This window comes from Hibiscus syriacus, unplaced genomic scaffold (genome assembly GCF_006381635.1).
Source record: "Hibiscus syriacus cultivar Baekdansim isolate YM2019G1 unplaced genomic scaffold, ASM638163v2 tig00110895_pilon, whole genome shotgun sequence".
NCBI classification, from domain to species: domain Eukaryota; kingdom Viridiplantae; phylum Streptophyta; class Magnoliopsida; order Malvales; family Malvaceae; genus Hibiscus; species Hibiscus syriacus.
Window position 1 is genome coordinate 6,114,245 of NW_024062903.1, and position 22,357 is coordinate 6,136,601.

Consider the following 22,357-nt stretch of genomic DNA (forward strand, 5'->3'; position numbering starts at 1 on the left):
AAAACAATTAAACGATTGTCCCGCCGAAAGACTGTTACGACAATTGCTAATCGGTTCGAGACATTTCATGTTCTGCTGCTCCTCCTAGTGTGGGATTGACTTTGATAGGCTTACAAAGAGGTGATCATTGCGAACTGTAACAAACAAAGGAAGCCAGACAAGCTACAGCATGCTGAGCGTGCTACGGGTGTATCTCCCTTCTGATATACCAATTGTTGGCTGCGAGCTCACGCTTTACGTGCTCTTACACCGACCAGACAAGACCGCTACCACTGATGACGTGCTTGAGTCTACCCCTCTTGATGGTCACTTCTTGAGATACAAGTGGTAAGTATTCTCAAAACTCTCAAGAGTAAAATTTTAGCTCTTCTATTGATATCTTGGTGGGGTTGTTCATTTGAATATCATTTTCGCTATTTTGGGCTCTATCTTGGCGTATACGATTTACATTTTAAGTTATTACGTGAACTTTTGAATTAAGAGTTAAAGTTTTCCTCTCTTTTTTTCTTTGGCTTTATTGTTATTATTTGAGGTTTTTATAGTTGGTTACTTGTCATGTTGGGTAATCGTGTTTTGAGCTTTTTTTTGTTAGTGATATTATTGTTTGTTCTTTCATTAAATATGTTGATTGGTTTATGTGGGTCTTAAGTGTTCACATGGAGAAAAGTTCTCCATCACGAAAGCTTTTATAAGTTGAGGCTTTCCCCTTTGAGGACTGAGCTAGTTTATTGGGAGGGTGGTATTATTTGATTGGTTTTAGTAAATTAGTATATATACTTCTTTGTGGGGTTATCATACATAACTACATAAGGAAGCCTTCACAAGTTGAGGCTTTTCCCTTTTGCAATTAGAGATAACATGTTTGCTTTTTATTTGTTGCAACCTGCCTTTTGTTACTCTATATGCTAGATTTATCATGTAATTACTTTTGATTTGTTGCAATCTACCTTTTGTTGTTACTGTATGTTCTAGATTTATCATGTGGTCGCTTTTGATCCATTGCACTCTGCCTTTTTTTACTCTATGTGCTAGATTTATAGTGTCATTTTTTGCAATTTTTGAAGGCCTAAGAAGTGTTTCTTGATTTTGGTTTTGCTTTTGAGTTGCATAGTATTTTTTTTGGGTTTACTTAGATTTCTTTTGTGTCTTCTTTAGTTCATAGTGATTGCAATGAAATTCTAGCTTGTTAGGGTGCTAACAGACTTGCATTTGATTGAATCTGCCTGTTAGCTTTAACTGAACATGTTAGGGGTAACAGTAAGGGAAAGAGGTTTGAGAGAGTGTACAGGAGGTCTGGAGGAAAACAAGACAGGTGTCGATCGGAGGCAGGAGACAGGTCATTGTTATTAGTGGAAGAGAACGATGAAGTCAATGCTACTTGGGAGGTTGGTAAGCTATTAGGTATAACCTTTAGGGGGAAAGAAAGCAATAGCGAAAAATTTTGCACAATCGGGTAGAGGGGTTGGGGAGGGGGGAGGACGTTAGTCCGATTCTCGTCCTACAGAGGTATTTTTTCTTAATTTTATTAATGTTAAAGTTTTCATGTCTGTCCTGGAATGTGAAAGGCTTAGGGAGAAAGAAGAAGGCGATGGCGGTTAGGCGTAAGATCAGGGAGAAGAAGCCTTTGGTGGTTTTCCTACAGAAAACAAAAGTTTAATTGGTTAATTCGTCCCTGTTGAGGAGAGTGAGAGTGAGGTTCTATAAGGATGTGTTGTGGTTCCATCAGTGGGGTCTGTAGGAGGGTTATTAACTCTTTGGGATGACAAGAAGATAGAAGTACTGGATTAGGTTATGGTTAACAGATTTGTTACATTATTAGGGAAATTTAAAGAATCAGACTCTGAGTGTTGGTTTGTCAACGTGTATGGCCCTTCCATTGAAGCGAAAAAGGAAGGCTTTTTTAATGAATTATTATCGTTTGTTGAGCAATCGGTGTGGCCTTTATGTGTAGGTGGGGATTTCAAATTTTATTTGAATCCAGAAGAGAAAGTAGGTAGGACTCAAACTCTCATTTAATTAGGGTGTTCTCGGAATTTATTCAGATTTCAAATTTGATGGATCTTCCATTAAGTGGTGGTACTTTCACTGGGGGAATAATAGAGAGGAGCAATCGGTCGTTTGGTTGGATAGGTTTCTTATGGATAAGTCGTTTTTAAATCTTTTCCCGAGAATCTCTCAAATACTGCTTTCTCACTCTCTTTCTGACCAGAATCTTGTTTAGCTGGAAAATTGTACGATTTATTGGAGTCCTCAGCCGTTTAAATTATTTAACCAGGGTATCAAATATCGTTCCAAAAACGTGATAGTGGCCATGATATTGCGGTCGCGCCACCGTCAAAAACCGGTTTTCATGATTTTTGCGGTGGGTCACAAATTCACACTAATCGCAGTCGATTGTGCCTGTAATTTAACGGGAAATAAACGATTGCATTGATAACAGGATGCAATAACCGTGATTCAACTGTGATTCCAAGACAAGAACAAAACCAACATTCCCTGCACAAACATTGGTGGCGCAGTTTTTTTGTTTCAGACAATGATAGGGGAAGGAGGAATGGGGATGCAGAAGGCCAAAACCTTTAAGGTCGGGGAAGGGGATGCAGAAAGGTCGGGAAAGGGGGTGATTTATTCTTTTTTTTATAATAATTTTTAAAATATAATTTTAAAGGATATATTAATTTGAGATCCCTCCCACTTTTAGAATTTATAATTTAATCCCTAATTTAACATGTAAACTTTAATTTTTTTTAATTTAGTCTTAATTTCAATAATTTAAATTTATGCAATTTAAATTTTATAATTTTATTTTAATTATATTTAATTTAGTCATTTTAGGGTAAGTTATGCGACATTTAAAAAAATTAACGACCGCAATATCCACAATAACCGCAATGACATCCATTATGTATTCAACAATGAAAAATACGACGCGACTAAAAATGTGACCACAAACTCTATTTAAAACCCTGTATTTAACTATATGATGGAGGAAGACAGTTTACAAGAAATGGTAAAAGCAAAAATTTGTGAATTGAAGATGTGGAGGAAAAGTAGATGAATAACTTATCTATTGAAAGGGGTGAAGGTGTATGTTAAAGTTTGGTCTATAAATAGGCACTCTGAATTACCAAGGGAAATATCGGATCTTGAGAAATCCATTCATGAGATGGAAATGGCGAGGCAGCAGGGATCGTATTTGTCACTTTTGACTCAATAGTAAAGGCGAAGAATGAATTATGGAGGCTCTACCAAAGGGAGGAACAGATTTGTCATCAGAAATCGAGGTGTAAATGGTTTATGGAGGGAGACCTAAATTCTAGGTTCTTCATCAGTGTGTATCCAAGAGGGGCAAGGTCAATTCTATTTTCTCCCTGAAGATTAATTGGGAGCAGTGTTCGGATCTGAAAGTTATTAGAGCACATATCCTTGATTTTTTTAAAGTGGCTTATAATTTGATTAATACTATAGAGGCAAAGGAGATAAATGTTGGTTTCTCCAAGCTTAGTCCAAACATTGCTCAAAGATTGGAAGTGTCATTTTTAGAGGAAGAAATTTGGGGTATAGTGTCAGAGTCTGATTCGAATAAAGCTCCAGGGCCAGATAGGTTGAACTTGTGATTTTTTTTAAAAATTTGGCCATACCTGAAGGATGATGTTATGGGATTTTGCAGTGATTTCTTTATTGGAAAATAATGGGAGAGAGGGATTAATCACCCTTTTATCACGTTGATTCCTAAGAAGTTGGTTCTTGAATGCATTGATGATTTTTGCCCAATCAGTCTTGTTGGGGGACTTTATAAAATCTTATCTAAGATGTTAGCCAGGAGACTTAGGGTGCATAGAGTTATTAATTGGGCCATCCCAGTTCACTTTTATCCCGAGTAGGCAGATTGTGGACTGTTCATTCATAGCGAATGAAGGTATTGAATATTGGAGGAGGAAAGGGTTAGCTGGTGTTGATTTCAGGAAAGCATATGACTCAGTTGATTGATCATTGCTATTAAAAGTTATAGATCTCATGGGTTTCAGTGAAAAATGGTGTTCCTGGGTTCGTAAATGTATTTCTTCAGCCTTAGTTTCTGTGTTAGTTAATGGTTTCCCCCACGGAGGAATTCAAGATTTCAAGAAGGCTTCGCCAAGGTTGTTCCCTCTCCACCCCTATTATTCAATTTGGTTGGAGAGTTGCTTAGTCATCTTTTGTCCAAAGATGTTAAGTTGGGTCTGTTTGCTAGTTTCACCATAGGGAAACCTGGCCTTTCTTTTGATCTCTCTCATTTACAATTCGCATATGGCCTCTTGATTTTCTGTGGGGCCTCGTTTGGTCAGTTGAATAATGTTATGAGGGTTCTGTTGATTTTCGAGATGTTAACGAGGCTTGAAATCGATCTAGTTAAAAGTAAGGTATTTGATATTAATGTGGACGAGGAGGTGTTAAAAGAGTGGGATATTTTTTTTGGGTGTTCAGTGGGCACTTTCCCAACTGATTATCTTGGAATTCCCCTAGGTGCTAAGAGGAATTCAGCTGCAATGTAGGAGCCGGTAGTTAGGAGATTTCAGTCAAAATTGTCTGGATGGAAAGCTTCATCCCTTTCATTGGCTGACAGAACAATTTTTGTGAAGTCGGTACTGAGTTCGCTACTGTTTTGAAAAATTTTAACTCTATTATGGCAAGGTTCCTTTGGGGTGGGTCAACTGAGAGGAAAAGATTGCATTGGGTTAGGTGGTCAACTGTGTGTTTGCCTAAGGACTGTGGGGGGTTGGGAATCTCTAATCTGCAGTTGGTGAATAGAGCCCTATTAGGCAAAATGGGTGTGGAAATTCTCTTCTGAAAAGGATTCCTCGTGGGAAAAATGATATGTTGTAAATATAATTTGGACTGTAATGACATTATATTGAAGGAGTTTCCTAGCCATGCTTCTTGGTTGCGGAAGAATGTTGTTCAAAGCTGGAAGAATGTTGTTGAGAGCTGGATGAATGAGGAAGTGTTGGGTGAGTCTGCTTGAAATTTGTTGTTCTTGAAAGTTGGGGATGGGAAGTCTATTTTATTTTGGCATGATGTGTGGATTGGAATGATGTAATTAAAGAATAGGTTCCCTAGAATGTTTGTTTTATCTGTTAATAAAGGAGGGGAAATTTCATATTTTAGTTCGTTTTGTTCTTCAACTTGGGTTTGGGATATTAAATTAAGGAGAAACTTGGTGGATTGGGAAGTGGATGTGTGGATTGATTTAATGAATTTACTGTAAACTGTGTGTATTGATCAGAGGAGAGATGATTGTTTGATATGGAAAGGATGTGGTGATGGTGTTTTCTCAGTGAGGTCTTGTATTAAGGGATGGTACGAGCTGTTGTGGACTGATCAGAACTGGGTTAGTATGGTGTGGAGTGATCTTGTACATCCTAGGGTGGAAACTTACCTTTGGCAGGTTGGGCTTCAGAAGTTGGTTGTTAAGTGTGAGTTAGTGAATAGGAAGGTTCCTGGTATTGTGGACAGTCTAATTCCTTTATGCGGGCTGTTTCCAGAGTCGGTGTCGCATTTGTTTTTCACTTGTACTGTGTCCTGGGAGTTGTGGTGCAGGTTTTTACGCTTTTGGAATGTTCAGTCCCTATGCATTTTGCTCCTAATTTATTTCTGCACGCTTGGTGGGCGATGGTTTCGAAGTCTGAAATTTGGAAATTTATTCCTGGAGCAGTGTTGTGGTCTATATGGAAATACATGAGCTGGCTAGTTTTTTAGGGGGGGTCTAAGGATCAGATTAATCTCTTCTTCCTGGCAAGATACATACTGGTGGCCTGGTTCTCTGCGAAACATAAAGATTTTTCCTTGTCGTTTGACTGTCTAATTGGGGATCCATCTGTTGCGAATCAGTGTGGCAGACAGAGTAGTATGGTGTAATCTCGGTCTGTATGGGTTCTGCCTTCAACGGGATTCTTCAAATTGAACGTAGATGGTGTTGTCATTGGTGATTGGTTGAAAGGGGGCATTGGCGGCATTATCAAAGATTCAGGGGGTTTGTTGTTGGTTTCTTTCTTCGAGGCAGTTGGTCAGGGTCCCCTATAGTTGCTGAAATGTTGGCAATTAAAAGGGGTTTGAACTTTTTCATTGATTCTAAATGGGGTAGCAAAGGGAGACTAATTTTAGAATGTGATTGCCTAGCAGTGGTTAATTGGATAAAGAATCAGGGTGGTTGTCCTAATTCTTTGAGTTTTTTGTTGAATGGGATTATATTGTTAATTAGGGCTAAGGACGTGGCGGTTAGGCATATTTCCAGAGGGACTATTTGGGAGGTTGATAAATTGGCAAAAGAGGGAATTAGATGAATGGGGCTATGTATAGGCCAAAGGAGTTAGTTTTGGGGGGTTTTGATATTGTTATGATAATGGTAGCAGTAGGGTGTTTGTTGTTACCTATTTTGTAATATATTTGATTTTCAATAAAATTTTGAGACACACTTTTCCTCCTTCCAATGTCCTATGAAATAGTCATATCTCATAGGTTATGAAGGGGTTTTTAATGAGGTCTCCCATTTCTATCCAAAAATAAAATTACTACTTTTCATGGTAAGAAAAATAGCTTTAGCCACTATGGATTACTGTCTCTGTTAAGGACTTATACATTCTCTGGGTATGTTGTTGAGTAAAATTCTTGTATTTGATGAGAGATTATTCAACTGATGTGTGTACCTTAAGTTGATCTTTTCATTAGATTGTTTCTTTTGTGGGATTAGAGCGTGATGATTATTTCAAAATTTTTGGTGTATACCAGTATAATACATGTTGCTTCTTTCTTGGGTCAGTTTTTCAGGTATCGCATACAAAGTGATATGAAAGTTACTGTCTGTAGTGTACATCCCTCTGAGCAAGCCACTTTGCAATGTCTAGGTTGTGTTAAGTCAAAAATACCCGTTGCTAAAAGTTACCATTGCTCTCCAAAGTGCTTCTCAGATGCATGGAAACATCATCGTGTTCTTCATGACCGTGCTGCAAGTGCTGTAAACGAAAATGGAAATGAAGAAGAGATATTTGGTCGTTTCAATAGCACAGGGTCCGGAGTAATTAGTGCCAGTTTAACTGGTTCTGCATCAAGCACTAACTTGACAAATGGTTCAACACCTATGTATCCTGCTGCAGTTACACAAAGAAGTGGTGGTGAAACCTGGTTTGAAGTTGGACGATCTAAAACATATACACCAACTACAGACGATATTGGTCATGTTCTCAAGTTCGAGTGTGTGGTCATTGATGCAGCAATGAAACTACCTGTGGGACATCCCAATACTATTTTGACATCTCATGTTATTCCAGCGCCTTCCCCTAGTCCTCGGCATTTGATCCCAGTAGGCGGAGCTGATATGATGGCACAACTGGATTCAGACGGCCGCATTTCATCCTCTGGAACTTTTACTATTCTTTCGTACAACATTTTGTCTGACTCATATGCCAGCCGTGAGCTGTACAGGTATTGCCCTTCATGGGCCCTTTCTTGGCCATATCGCAGACAGAACCTGTTGAGGGAAATTGTTGGTTATCGTGCAGACATTGTTTGTCTTCAAGAGGTGATACTTCTGTACTGTTTGACGATATTTGTTCTTTCAGAACTTCCAATTTAAACTGAAACAAAGCTTTGAATTTTGTGTAGAAATATCTAATATGGTGCAGTTGCATTGGTCTTAATTTAGATGATATGCTCTGTAATTTTTATGTTAAATTATCCTTTTAGATGCGTAGTGTCTATGTATCTACTTTTGTTGAAAAGGATGCAGTTTTTAGATAAAAACAAGAGAATGTAGTTAAATGAGGCGAAACTAGATGCTGGGAGTTCTTTATTGATAGATGCACTCATAATTAGCCAGAAGTCATCTAGAGCCTCTGGGCATCCAGATGAATGTTGAGTGTGCCTTTGTGTAAACTTTTGTCATCTTTTCAGGTGCAAAGCGACCAATTTGATGATTTTTTTGCTCCTGAGCTGGATAAACATGGGTATCAAGCTTTATGTAAGAGGAAGACAAATGAGGTTGCTTAAGAGCTTCCTGACTCTCATCTCACTAATTTAGTAATATTACTCTTCTATTTGTAACTTATATCATTTATGATGCAGGTTTACAGCAGAAATAACCATAAAATTGATGGCTGTGCTACATTTTTCCGTAGAGATAGATTTTCCCATGTAAAAAAATATGAGGTTCGTAAGTACTTCTGATGTGGTATGTGGGTTTATACATGTTCATGCTAAAGCGAATGTTGTCTTTTGCAGGTTGAATTTAATAAGGCTGCTCAATCCTTGACTGAGGTTGCAGTTCAAACTACTCAGAAGAAAGCTGCTTTAAATCGTTTGGTTAAGGTAATAAATGTTTTTAGCTAACTCGGATACAGGGGCGGATGCACTAAGCCCCATAGGGGCCAAGTGCATCCCCATTATTTTGGATAAGTTATTAAATTTATTTTGATGTGTTGAGGAAAAAAAGAAAAAATAAGAATATTAAAATTTTGGAACCCATTTTTAAATTTTTTGGATCTGCCACTGCTTGGATATATATGTTATCTTATGGTATGAGTTCCACTAATGATATCTGGTAAATTCTTCTTTGTCTGCAGGATAATGTTGCACTAATTGTGGTTTTAGAAGCAAAGTTTACTAATCAGGGAGCTGACAATCCTGGGAAGCGGCAGCTTCTTTGTGTGGTAAGAATTGTTAATATATTCTTTACTATATTTTCCTGGCCTTGTCTGTTATTGTCTGTAATTTGCAAGATTTTACTTTCTTGCCTTATTTATGATCAGAACATGATACCATATTGCTAGTGGTGATTGTTGTCCTTTGATCAGTTTTTATCAGGCATTGGCAAGTTGAGAATGAGTTAATCACATTGCAGGCTTGCAGCTGTTCAGCCCTGAGATTAAAAAGATGTTTGGACTATTTAGCCTTATAGTTTTGAATCCAACTAGTAGCCTAGCTTACCTGAGTTTCATCCTATATAATCTAAAAAGAATTTAGTTAGCAAGTTTAGCACAACTTGTTGCAATTGTTGTAAGAGGAGTAACATTTACCGAGTCAAAAGTAGTCTCTGTCTGGTCTCATAAAACTGAAATTGCCCAGGTTGTTGCTATCTAGTCCTGTTAATTGATCTGATCGGGAGATTAGTTCAAATCACGTGGACCATATAGAAATGTGAACAATTCTGTGGGCTGCAGTAGGCAGGCTATGATGCTGGAAACTGTTTTAGTGCACTCAAATTGGCCCATGAGTATCTTCAAAATAGGATTTTTGATCTTAAAAGATATAATCAGTCAGCTGAAAGTTTGCTTTTGAATAATAATTTTGTTCTAGCAATTAAAAGTATCAGAATCATATGAAACTTGTTCTATTTCATTATGACTGACAAAGTACAAAGTACAAGTGGGATTAGATTGATAAGTTCTCTCTCCCTTTCTTGCGTGGTTTACTGGTTTGTATTTTGGTTCTTTTAGTCCCCCTTTCTTTGCTCCTTTTAGCTTTCTATTTCTCTTAGCCATATCATGGAAATGATTAATGTACTTATCTTTCTGGAAGTTGGGCTACTATTCTGTACATTCATGAAAGTAAACTCATTTAGATTACCATATTTACTTGTTTATTTATTTTCTTTGCCACGTTTCATAATATGCAAGTGCATCATGTAACAATTTCCACTATTCCTGGCTTTTGGAATACAGGCAAACACACATGTAAATGTTCAACAAGAGCTAAAGGATGTCAAAATCTGGCAGGTTCTAATTTTTCTTTAATCTGTATAATTACTTATACTTCGCTTCTTTGTAAAATTCAAAATAATTACTTATTTTGTGTAATGTTAAATTAGGTGCATACTCTCTTAAAGGGGTTAGAGAAAATAGCTGAGTGCAGACATTCCAATGTTGGTGTGTGGGGATTTTAATTCAGTTCCTGGAAGGCAAGTCTATTATCCTTCACATTATAGTAGATCATTTAGTGCCTCAGATCAGTTACTTTATTTCTGCAGAGCTATCTTTTTCCGCATTAGACTTTTGCTTAATTAGCATGCAGTTGAATTTTATGCAGTGCTCCCCATTCACTTCTTGCTATGGGAAAGGTAAATCCAGTGCATCCAGATTTAGTGGCTGATCCTCTTGCAATTTTGCGTCCTCGCAGCAAGTTGACTCATCAGTTGCCACTGGTAAACTTTCTTCCATTAATTAACTGCTTTAAGCGGTCCCTTGGGTTTTTCTAACAATGTTTTAATGGGGTTTTTAAGAACACAGTGGAAACAGTCTTTAGTTGAAATGGGACTAGATTTCTTTATGAAATTCAGGGGATATGTTGTGACAAATTAAGGTTTTTAAACAGGTTAGTGCTTACTCAGCCTTTCTAAAAGGAGTTGGTCTTGGTTTGGAACAACAGAGAAGAAGGATGTACCCAACAACTAATGAACCTTTATTTACAAATTGAACAAGAGATTTTATTGGCTCCCTAGATTACATATTTTACACTGGTAGGTCAATTCCATGGAACCCATTTTTTTAATGTTTATGAACGTCTTTTCTCTAGATGTTTGATGCCGCTATTAGCGGTTGCAGTGCTTATGAGTATTTGCCTTTTGTGCTTCAGCGGACTCTTTAACAGTGGAGTCGTTATTGGAACTCTTGGATGAGGATAGCTTAAGGAAAGACACAGCCCTTCCTTCTCCAGAGTGGTCCTCTGATCATATAGCTTTGTTAGCTGAGTTTTGGTGTGTGCCCAGACCTAGACGCTGACTGTAAGGTACCTCCATTTTAAGAACAATATACTACTGAGCTGCTGAAAGATAAAAGCATTAGTCTCTGTTGAAGCATAGATGCACATGTGCAGAGTCTCTATCCATGCCTTTCAAGATCTTCTAAAGGATTTGTTTGGTTACGTTATTTAGGTCTCGGTGAGAGAAGCTGGTGGATACACAGATAAAGTTATATATTGTAAGAGATGGTAGATCATGCTCCCTGTGATTTAAGGTATCTCTATCAGGGATCTCCTCGCTGTGATCATATGTTACATTACACCTTTTGTTTCATAGTAAAATCATTATGACCCGTTTTCTTTGTTTTCCAGTAGAAATGTCCACTCGGTATCCTCTGTACTTTAGAATTTCTTGTTCACCATTCACCCATTCAACTTCAGTTCCATGTTCCATTTTTGTCTCCAACTAATAATATCCCCTCCTGCCGTTCTTTGAGTATTGATTTTAAGTTTCAGAGATTCCTTTACATAAATTCTTCTAGGAATGTTGATCCAAATTCTAAGTTTATTACATGAACATGAGATTTTTGAGCTGGTTCACAATTCACAAGAGACCAGATGCTAATGTAATCCAGATTCCATATTTTTACCATATTTTATAAATGAAGTGATGCACATCAATGCTCGGAGCCTAAGTGATTAATTTCCTATATCAGTAATCACGTAACAGGCGGCTAATTGGTTAGTTTCCTAGTGAATGAACCCAGTTGCAAACGTAAATCATGTAAACAGTGAGAATAATCCTTGAAATTTTTTACGGAATATATATATATATATATATATATATATATATACTCGAACTCGAACGAAATACTAAAAAAATAATATATAATCCAGTATAAAGAGGGACCTAATCCCAAGCACTTGACACCCCTGGAGCATATCCTCCTCCATAATTCCCAGGAACTGCGTATGCAGCACCATTATTCCCTCCAACTACACCGTAGTGATCCAGATTCCTACCCACTGAACCCTCCCTTCTGAAATCACGCCCTCCATATCGTCGGTATTTGTTACCACCATAAGGAGCCCGAGATGCATATCGAGTGAGCCACGCAGGTACCTCTTGACTTGCTTCTTGCATTAGCTCAGCTAGTGGCCTTGCCAGTGACGAATTGCCTTCATTAAAGAAAGCTGTTGCCAATCCTGTTTTACCAGCACGACCTGTCCTTCCTATACGATGGACATAATCGTCAATGTCATTGGGAAGATCAAAGTTGACCACGTGAGCTACATGGGGTATATCAAGACCACGAGCAGCCACGTCAGTTGCTACTAAAATTGGGGTCTTTCCGCTCTTGAAAGATCTCAATGCTAGTTCCCTTTCCTGCATAAACAACAAGCCCATGGCAATTATTTAACGACACGTTCTTTCTAGAATAGGTTAAATGCATATAGCCATATTGGCATATTGCAATAAAGAACCTATCCTACTTAGTGGGATTACTTCTTACACCGGGGCTTAATCAGACACGAGTTGCAGCCCCCTTAGATACTTCAATTTTAAGTCAAATGGATATAATTTCACTTCACTTTAGCAGATGAATTTTTTGACAATTACCTGCTGAGTCCTATCACCATGGATGGTGGTCGCCGGGAATCCATTAATGCACAACCAATGCTCCAATGAGTCGGCTCCTTTTTTAGTCTCCACAAAAACTAATGTCAAAGCTTGCTGCAAAGTAAAAGAGACACACCAATCAACAACTTCAAATTATCTCGGACCTATAGGTCCAATGAGACTAGATAGAAGAATCAGCACCCTAAGTGGTACATATTTGTAAAAACAAATATATTCCAGTAATTAACTCTAATCTAACGGATAAAGGAACTTCAATAAGCTATAGTCCATTCATGATGGTCTCACATTACCTTGCCATGAGCTCCATTTTCCCTCTGTGCATGCAGAAGATCCATGAGATGGCTTCTTTTGTCAGACTCATGAACAAATTCAACCCTTTGAACAATCAAATCCGTGCTAGAACCAACCCTCCCAACAGCCAAGAATATGTAATTTGAAAGAAAATCAGACGCAAGCCTCTGCACAATCACCCATTCAAAAAGGAATTTTTTTAATGAAAACTCAAATCAAGTTAATTACAATCCAGAATTATTCTAAAGCAGAATACAGAAATATCGTTCTTTTTTTCTTTTTGCATCAGTAAATTTTGAAATTGCCTAGATGATTTCAAGAAAAACATCAAATTCATTTTACAACTTTAAACGTTATGCTTATTACAAGCGCAGAACATGACAAGATGATGTCAAGAAACTCGGCTGCACCCATAGAGATCCTATTTAACAGTTATGACCAACCTGTATCTCTCTTGGAAATGTGGCACTAAACAACATTGTCCGTCTCATACCCCGATCAGGCATGTCCATTTGCTCCACTATCTTTCTGATTTGTGGTTCAAAACCCATATCAAGCATGCGATCTGCCTCATCAAGTGCCAAGTACCTTATCATCCGCAAGGACACTCTAGCCCTCTCAAGCAAATCAACCAAGCGTCCTGGAGTTGCCACGAGAATATCAACTCCTCTCTCCAACTCTCGCAACTAAGTAATAGAATGAAACATTAGCATGTGGAAAAAACAAATATCGGGTATTCAGAAATAGCTAGAGATTTAGTGAGAAAAAAAAGATCCCATAAGATCAAAAGGGTGAAAAGCCAGGCAACATAATTTGATATAGAGCATAAAATGAGTTCCTCGTTAGTTAATATAAACAAGCTAATATACATATTAGAACAATTCGTTCTTACCACGCCTTTCAAGGAGAATATATCCAATAGCTTATGAAAAACAACATACCCCTCCCTTTTACACTCCAAGTCAATGAGGATAATACTGTAGTTAGACAGAAACGAAAGCAAACTACAAGTACAAAACAAATCAACAACTTATTGAGTCAAAATCAGGCATCTGTTCACAGAACAAATATATATTACATATTAAAAATCAATTAGTTTAGCATGAGACACAGTAATTAAGAACTATAAGTTTCAAATAACAGAGATAATGAATGATGTTAGAAACCAAATTTGATGCAGTAGCAACCTGTTGATTAATTGGTGCCCCTCCATAGGCAACTACAACCTTAACACCCGTTTGATAAGAGAACTTTTTCACCTCATCGTGTATCTGAAAATAATAATTTTATCAGAACCAAAACGTATTAAACCATTCTGAAGAATCAAATGTTCTAAGAATTAAGAATCTCACTTGACAAGAAAGTTCCCTTGTCGGAGATAGTATGAGCGCAAGAGGGTAAACGGTCCGTGCTCCGCGGGGTCTCTGTCCGTACTGCTCACGCATAATTCCACTAATAATTGGAAAGCAGAACGCAGCCGTCTTCCCAGACCCTGTTTGAGCACAAGCCATCAAATCTCTTCCTCCTAAAACCATAGGAATGGCGTGTCGTTGAACCGGAGTTGGTTTCACATACTTGCATCTCCTGATGTTTTGATTCAACTGTTCCCCTAAATCTATCTCAGCAAATGTATTTACAGGCGGTGGCACATTTTCACCACTAGTTTCCACAGGAATATCCTCGTATGCATCGAAATTGATCCCCGAATTCTCCTGTTCACTAAATGCTTGGTCCCTAGCATCAGCGTCATCATTATCGCCAAACGGGTTTACTTCCCTTTCTCTCCTATCCCAACCACCACTTCTATTATTCCAAGCGCCACCGCCGCTGCTTCCGCCACCTCGTCCAGCTCCAGTATAGCCATACCCCTGACTCTGACGCCGGTCCTCGGGCTTAGTCCCACCACTGCCGCCGCCCATGTTTGACAGGGACCATTGGGACCCACCAGCAGTCCCGTTAAAACTTTCCTTCTCAGGAGCCGGTCCTGAGAGGTTAGGTGTGTCGGAAGCAGGACGGTTACGAAGGTGGGGCGGGACATAAGTGGATCGAGTTGGACGACGCATGGAATTGTTGTCTGAAACAGCAGTTTCAGATGCTACAGAATCCGCCCATGAAGTTCTCATATTTTCCCCAAACCTAAGAAAACCGAGAAAAATCCTAACAAAAACCTAATCGAACCAACAAAAAAACCAAAATCCGAAGCTTAAAATCCTCCAAAAATATCCTCTTATCTTCTCCTTATTGTAGATCAGACCCTATCAACGAAAATACAAGCAAAGTCAACAAATAACCATCAACAAAGATTTATCTTTTTCAAAAAAAAAAGAAACTAATGAAACCAAATATTTTATAGAAAAACAACATGCAAAAAAATTAAAACAAGAACTAATGAGACACAGCAGAAACCTGGTTGAAATATGTTAAGCAAGATGGGGTCAAGAAGCTTGAAATATGTTTAATCTATGGTTTAAAAAAATCAGATTAAAGGGTTTTTTTAACTTATATCTCCTTTTTTTCTTTGCCTTTTCTTTTGCTTTGGAGTTTGCGTTGAGCTAGAAACCTAAATAAACGAGAGAGAGAGAGAGAAAAAAAAATCTTCGGTGGTGGTTTGGTGACCGTACAATTTGAGGCATGTGTCATAATTAAGAAGATTCTCATAACGGCGTCTTAATTACGAGGTCGTTTAATTATAGATATTAATAATAATACAAGTTTTTCGGTTAATTTTAAATTTGTCTTATTATATAATATGATATTATTCAAGACGACGACAACAACAACAAAACACTATTCTCATATGTAATGGGGTAAGGGGAGGTAGTGTAGTAGATTGTCTCCAATGTCAGATTGAGAGCAGCTTCCGTAGAAGACCTCCGACTGTCAAGGAAATTAAAAATAAAGATAAAATACAATGCATGTATAAATAAATAAATAAATACATAGTTGAACAGTCTTCATATGCACGTCTGTAATGGGAAGTAATCCATGCGTAATAATCTCTACATATAGACAGAAATATAAGTCCCGGCTAAATTTGAAAAGAGGAAACATGAAGGGAAAGAATACACAGTAGCCAGCGATAGCAAACTACTAGAAGGAATAAAGTCAAATGGGTTACCACCTAAACTAAGGCAACACTACTCCGCTACTCTAGTTCTGGGCCTTCATAGATTCCAATGACAGAAACGTATAGAAGTAGAAGTCATGAAAATTACTATAGAGGCATTAAAAAGAAGACAGAGATACTACACCCCATGGTTGTGACCCACACTACTCGGCTACCCTGGTCTTAAGTCTCCATACTTTCCTGTCAGAGGTCATGTCCTCGGTAAGTGCTAAATCCTTCAAATCAGATCTCAAGTAGTCTACCCACTTCCTCCTTGGTCGTCCTCTTCTTCTGGAACCTTCGACTGTAATCGACTCTACCCTCCTGACCGCATTTGACGGTTGTCGCCTAAGGACATTCCCAAACCACCGTAGTCTTCCCTCCTTCAATTTTTCGGATACAGGCACCACCCCTAAGGACATTCTAATTGCAAAGTTTGGTGTCATGTCCCACAGAGTCTTACCACATGTCCAATGAAGCATTCTCATTTATGCGGCCTTCATCCTCCTTACGTGATTCTTCTTGATTGCCCAACATTCTGATCCATACATCAACGCTGGTCTTATTGCCATTTTATAAAATTTCCCCTTAAGTTTTAGAGGCACCTTCTTGTCACACAAAACTCCAGTAGCAGCCCTCCACTTTAGTCATCCCGCCTTTATACAGAGTGTAACGTCATCATCTACACCCCATCTTTATGTATCATAGACCCTAGGTACTTGAAACATTCCTTTGAGGGGAGAACGTGTCCATCGATGCATACTTCTACATCTTCATCGTTTTGGTTCCACTGAAATTTGAACATAAATACTCTGTCTTTTCAATATTGATCCTTAAACCTTTTTCTTCCAAAGCAGTCTTCCAGGTAGCCAGTCTACTATTCAACTTATTTTTTGTTTCAGCAACTAGGACAATATCGTCAGCGAAAAGCATACACCATGGAACACCGTCTGGTGTCGCACAATAGATGTCGTCCATAATCAAGGCGAAGAAGTAAGGGCTAAGAGCCGACCCCTGGTGGAGTCCGATTTCCACCGGGAAAACCTCGGTGTCGCCAACTGTGGTCCTGACGTATGTAGTAGATCTACAGTACATATCATGAATCGCTCGTATATAAGTAGTTGGGGTCCGTCTCTTTTCCAAGGTCTTCTAGATCGTATCTCGGGGTACGCTATCATACGCCTTCTCAAGGTCAATGAACGCCATGTGAAGATCTTTATTCTTTTCCCTATATTTCTCCATAAGCCGTCGAAGTAGATGAATCGCCTCCGTAGTAGACCTGCCTGGCATAAAACCAAATTGGTTTTCCAAAACCCTAGTAACCTATCTCAACCTAGCCTCTAACACCTTTTCCCATAGCTTCATGGTATGACTGAGTAGTTTAATACCTCTGTAATTACCACAACGTTGGGGATCTCCTTTATTCTTATAGATTGGTATCACCGTAGACTCTCTCCACTCCTCTGGCGTCTTGGCAGTCTCTAAAATAATATTAAAGATGTTGATCAACCACTTAACTCCCTCTTCTCCTAGGATTAACCACACAGTGATAGGAATTTGATATGGACCGACAGCTTTGTCCCTCCCCATCTTTCTAAGGGTCATTTTGACTTCCTCAATCCCAATCCTACTTGTAGGACAGTCATTGGCTGTAGTATGATGGTCGGCTGACCCATCAATGTTACTATCTCTATAGGGAGAGGCACCGACAACTTCAACCAATGAGTCGAGAGATATTAAATAAAACTTTCAAAACTTTTTTTATTTAATATAAATATTATATTTTAAAAGTAAATATTATATAATTTAAATTCACATAAAATAATATAATTAATCTTAGTTACTATATCAATTAATTCTTCTTCTTTTTCTTTTTGTTCCATTATAATTGTTTTATGTGTTAATCTCTTAACAATGCTTGTAACATTTTCTTAAAAGTAATTTAGCTTCTTCTATTGTTAATATTCTCGCTCATGAAATGGCTGCAAACGTTGATTCATAAGAGTGTAGTTCTTTCACACAAAAAAGTAATGTAGCTTTTAACTTTCAACATAATAATGTCAATTCTTTTAAATTTATTAAAATAAAAAATGTATTTATCCTTTGAGGTTTTGAGCTAAAGGATTTGTTCTTATCTCTTGAGGTCTCGAGTTCGAACACCGTATATCAGGAGTATTAGCATTCATTATTAAATGATTGATAATCTTTAAACAAATAATACATTGTATTCACCCCAAATTTACTAGAAAAAATAATATATAAAAGATCTTTAGATTCAAGTCCTATTGTCATACCCATTTTTTGAAAACAATTAAGTTTAAAGAAAACAATTATTTAAAAAAGTTGGCAATTTTGAATTAATTTGAATTAAATTGAATAGGAGTCACCATCTACCTTTGAGCTAAGTAGGTTGAATACCTAAAACGTTCTTAAAAACAATTTTAAGGAAAAATCATTTTTAAGACAAAAAAATGGTATACGTTTACCAAAAATTTGATTTAACGGGTCCGAGAGTCGATTACGCGTGGTGAATGATTAACACCCCTACAGTGCCCAAAATTGGTACTTAGTCGCTTATATGTTGTCGTGGTAGTGGAAATTATAAATCTAATATAAAGTTAGAAAATGATCCATTTATTAAAGTTCAATTAATTTGCTTCGAATTAATTATTAGGAAAATCCATTAATTCGAAAATAAATATCGAGATTTTCTCATCCTCCAACAAGAAGGCTATCTCTTCTTATTTCTTGCCTAAAAAGAATATTCCCCCTTGATAAAAAATGCAAATCGAATATAAATTGAACATCAACATTTGCATAAAATTAATTACTATATATAAAAAAGCACATTAAATCATTTTAAACTGATTTAATTAGTAAAACAAACTAGACTTATTTCAAGTTCTCATTTCGTTCGAATGGCGTATCGGATCACACTATTTTGATCAAGCAATCCTTTCCACGCACATTCTACAACTTGGTGTTCTTGAAATTATTTGAATAAAACAAATAAAGAAGTATAAATTAATAGCTAAAAACAAATATATATATATATATATATATATTTAAATATGTAAAGGAATCATAATATATCGAACAAACCCATATAATACATACTTTCAAAAATATAACGAATAAAATACATTTATAGTGTAAATGTGACTAACAATGTTCATTTAATTTATATATACATATATATATGAAATTATAAGTGGAAATAAAACAAAGTTACAAATTTGGACTAAAATGCATATATACAAACATGATAAACTAAAATACCAATAAAAGAATCTAATCACACCTAGTAAATAAGGACTAAATAGAAAGAACAATAACTTTAGAGGTATAATAATAATAATATTAAAAATCATAGCTAGTGTGCAAACATCATGCAACACAAGTACTAAAACAGAAATAAATCCCAAAGCAACATGCATGACCAAAATATAAAAAGGCAAAATGTTATGCCACAAACAGAAACTTAACAAAAACATACAACAACATGAAAAATGTGGCTAAAATGAAACAATAACAACTTGTGCTGCTTAAGCGTGGATGAACTAAAATACAATGGGCCGAGTCTGAATGTAAACACAAATATATTTAACATGGAATAAAGGGCAAAAATAGAATAAAAACAAATAAAGAGATCAAAGTAAAAGGAAACGAAAGTTCATTAGTGACGATAATATACATATACAAAACCAGAAGAACCCAAAGTAAAGTTTACCCACATGCTAAAATGCACTCCATACCCCTCTCCAAACGGCGACATTCAATGTCCCATATATAGGCTTAAAATCAGGCCAAAAACGACCTCAACCTTCATTTTCCTTCTTTTCCCTTTGTTTGAAATATAGAGAGAAAGAGAGCTCTAGAGAGCTTCAACCGGAGCAAAGAAATCCCAGAATCCGGTGAGGTCTTCACCACGGCGATCGCCGTTGACCGACGACAACCATCGTCTGTCGGAGTCAGGAAATAAGGAAAAAGACGTCTTTCAAAGCGTCTCTTTATCCCAGTCACGAATCCATTCTTTGTTTAGCCTAGAAATGGCCCAAATGTTGTAGATTTATGAAGAAACGCTTCTGTGACCCTTGGAGTTCTCGGCTATCGACTTACGCGCTAAGTCATTTCTCTTTCAATTTTTTGTTCTTTCTTCATCCTGTTTTTTCTTTTTTCTCTCTGGGTTCTTTTTCTCTCTTCGAAGAAATATGGTATCTCTCCTTTCTTTCTCATTTTTTATCTTGCATGCGTTGGTTGTGGTGATGACCCTCTATTACCGAGATTGTAAGATGTAATTACATTGAGATCTCTATTTAGATTAGTTCTATTTTTTATTTGGGGTTTTTTAACTTGATTATTTTAATGGTTAACTGATTTGGTGCAGTCGGCCGGCTGAGATGGTGGTGGTAGTGGAGGAAAACTAGGGTTCCAGTCCCTATGTATCATCTGGATCATTGGATCTAGATAGATCCAATGGTTGAACTAAGTCGGTGGCTGAAGGGTTACTAGAAACCCTAGCTTCAATTAATCTGGACCATTGGATGGGTCCAGATCGTATGGTTATTATTGAGCAGTGTTGAAAGAGTTACCAGAAACCCTAATGTGTTTAGGGTTTTGATACAATTGGGTCGGGTCAGATCTTGGGGCTTCAGGTCTTTCCACTGGGCTCCGGTTGGGTTTCCTTTTTTTTGGATTGTATTTGGGCCTTCAAAGATGGGCTTGCTTGTTGTATTTTGGCTTGGGATATTGTTTGGGTTCCGGGTGGGGCCAACAATATGGGTCTTTATTGTAACCTGTTGGGCCTAAAAAATGTAAATATTAATAATAATAGTAATAATAATAATAATAATAAGTGTTAATAATAAATTAATAATAAATGAGAACCCGGACAAAAACGGGCGTCTACAGCTGCCCCTCTTTGCCTATTCTTATGTTAACAATAATAGGGCAAAGTCAACAAGACAATAAGTTTTTGTCTGATTATCCCTTCCTCTTTGAAACTTGATATTAAAGACGATGCTGCTCATCCATTTTGAAGAGATAATTTGGTGACAACACGGTTCCTACGTGATGAGGAAGTCGGATTGTCTAAGGATGACACTACTCCTACGTGATGAGGAGATCTGGGTGGACGATATTATTCCTATGTGATGAGGATGTCTAGCCATCTTTAGGGATAATTTGGGAGACAACACGGTTCCTACGCGATGAGAAAGTCTGGTTATCTGAGGATGACACTGCTCCTACTTGATGAGGAGATCTAGTCAGTGAATGACATTGTTCCTACGTGATGAGGACGTCTAGCCATCTTTAGGGATAATTTGGAGATAACACGGTTCCTACGTGATAAGAAAGTTTGGTTATCTGAGGATGACGCTTCTCCTACGTGATGAGGAGATCTAGTTGGTGGATGTCATTGTTCCTACGTGATGAGAACATCTAGCCATCTTTAGGGATAATTTGGAGACAACACAGTTCATACGTGATGAGGAAGTCTAGTTATCTGAGGATAACGTTACTCCTACGTGATGTGGAGATCTGGTCGGTAGATGACATTGTTCCTATGTGATGAGGACGTCTAGCCATCTTTAGGGATAATTTATTTCAAGAGAAATTGTCTCAAGCGAAACAAAATTTGTTTCAAGGGAAACAATCTCAAAGTTTATGTTTCAAGAGAAACTGTCTCAAGAGAGACAACACTTGTTCCGAGAGAAACAATCTCAAAATTTATGTTTCAAGAGAAACTGTCTCAAGAGAGACAACACTTGTTTCAAGAGAAACAATCTCAAAATTTATGTTTCAAGAGAAAATGTCCCAAACCAGACAAAATTTGTTTTGAGAAAAACAATATCAATTTAGATAAATTTTGTTTCAAGTGAAACAATTTCAAAATTTGTATTTCGAAGAAAAATTGTCTCAAGTGAGATGAAATTTATTTTTAAGAAAAATCTCAAGTAAGATAAATTTTGTTTAAAGTGAAACAATTTCAAAATTTGTATTTCTATAGGAAACTGTCTCAAGTGAGACGAAATTTATTTATAAGAAAAATAATCTCAAATGTTCGTGTCTTAAAGAAGACGGTCTCAAGTGAGACAAAATTTGTTTTTAAGAAAAACTGTCTCAGGCGAGAAAAAATTTCTTTTTAAGAAAACAATCTCAAGTGAGATTAATTTTGTTTCAAGAAAAACTATCTCTAGCGTGACGAAACTTTGTTTAGGGAGAAAAAATCTTCAAGGTGACAAACAGTCTACTCATGCATGTTGAGGAGATCTAGTTTCCTTTAAAAGATATGATCGTTCACTTCAGGATGTCAAATATGTGGACGACGTTGTTCCTTCATGTTGAAGATATATGGTCATCACCAAACTTTTATTTCCTGAAATATCAATAAAAATGTTGCATTTATAAATGACTATCCTGGATGTTATGATGAAGTTGATTTCATGTATTTGACTTGATTTTTATTTTGATAAAAGGACATTTTTTGAATTTGTCCTCGTGAGAGGAAAAAATGATCTTGAGAAATGAAAAATTATACGATGTCCTCATGAGATGAGAAAAATGACCTTTGAGAGAAAATGACATGAGGATTTTAGGAAAACAGTCTT

General features: G+C 37.1%; 1 protein-coding gene and 1 pseudogene across 1 annotated transcript; one reads left to right on the plus strand and one right to left on the minus strand.

Annotated features, from left to right (window-relative positions):
* The first annotated feature begins 153 nt into the window (after nucleotides 1–153).
* LOC120145842 lies at nucleotides 154–10,753 on the plus strand (annotated as a pseudogene).
* Nucleotides 10,754–11,561: 808 nt separating this feature from the next.
* Nucleotides 11,562–15,186, minus strand: LOC120146144 (DEAD-box ATP-dependent RNA helicase 37-like). The gene is made up of 7 exons (XM_039159801.1): nucleotides 15,047–15,186; nucleotides 13,993–14,895; nucleotides 13,828–13,911; nucleotides 13,084–13,326; nucleotides 12,640–12,807; nucleotides 12,329–12,442; nucleotides 11,562–12,094 (listed from the first exon to the last, which is right to left on the minus strand). The coding sequence occupies exons 2-7, from the start codon at nucleotides 14,761–14,763 to the stop codon at nucleotides 11,618–11,620; spliced, it is 1,857 nt and encodes a 618-aa protein (XP_039015732.1). The 5' UTR covers nucleotides 14,764–14,895; nucleotides 15,047–15,186; the 3' UTR covers nucleotides 11,562–11,617.
* Between the last annotated feature and the right edge of the window lie 7,171 nt (nucleotides 15,187–22,357).

Bases quoted from the DNA above. Each gene is read 5' to 3' on its own strand.
- LOC120146144 (XM_039159801.1), bottom strand. From the start codon at position 14,763: ATGAGAACTTCATGGGCGGATTCTGTAGCATCTGAAACTGCTGTTTCA. The intron at 13,327-13,827 runs GTTGCTACTGCA...TCTATTACTTAG, and splicing joins GGGCACCAATTAATCAACAG to TTGCGAGAGTTGGAGAGAGG. The intron at 12,808-13,083 runs GTTGGTCATAAC...GTGATTGTGCAG, and splicing joins CATTTCCAAGAGAGATACAG to AGGCTTGCGTCTGATTTTCT.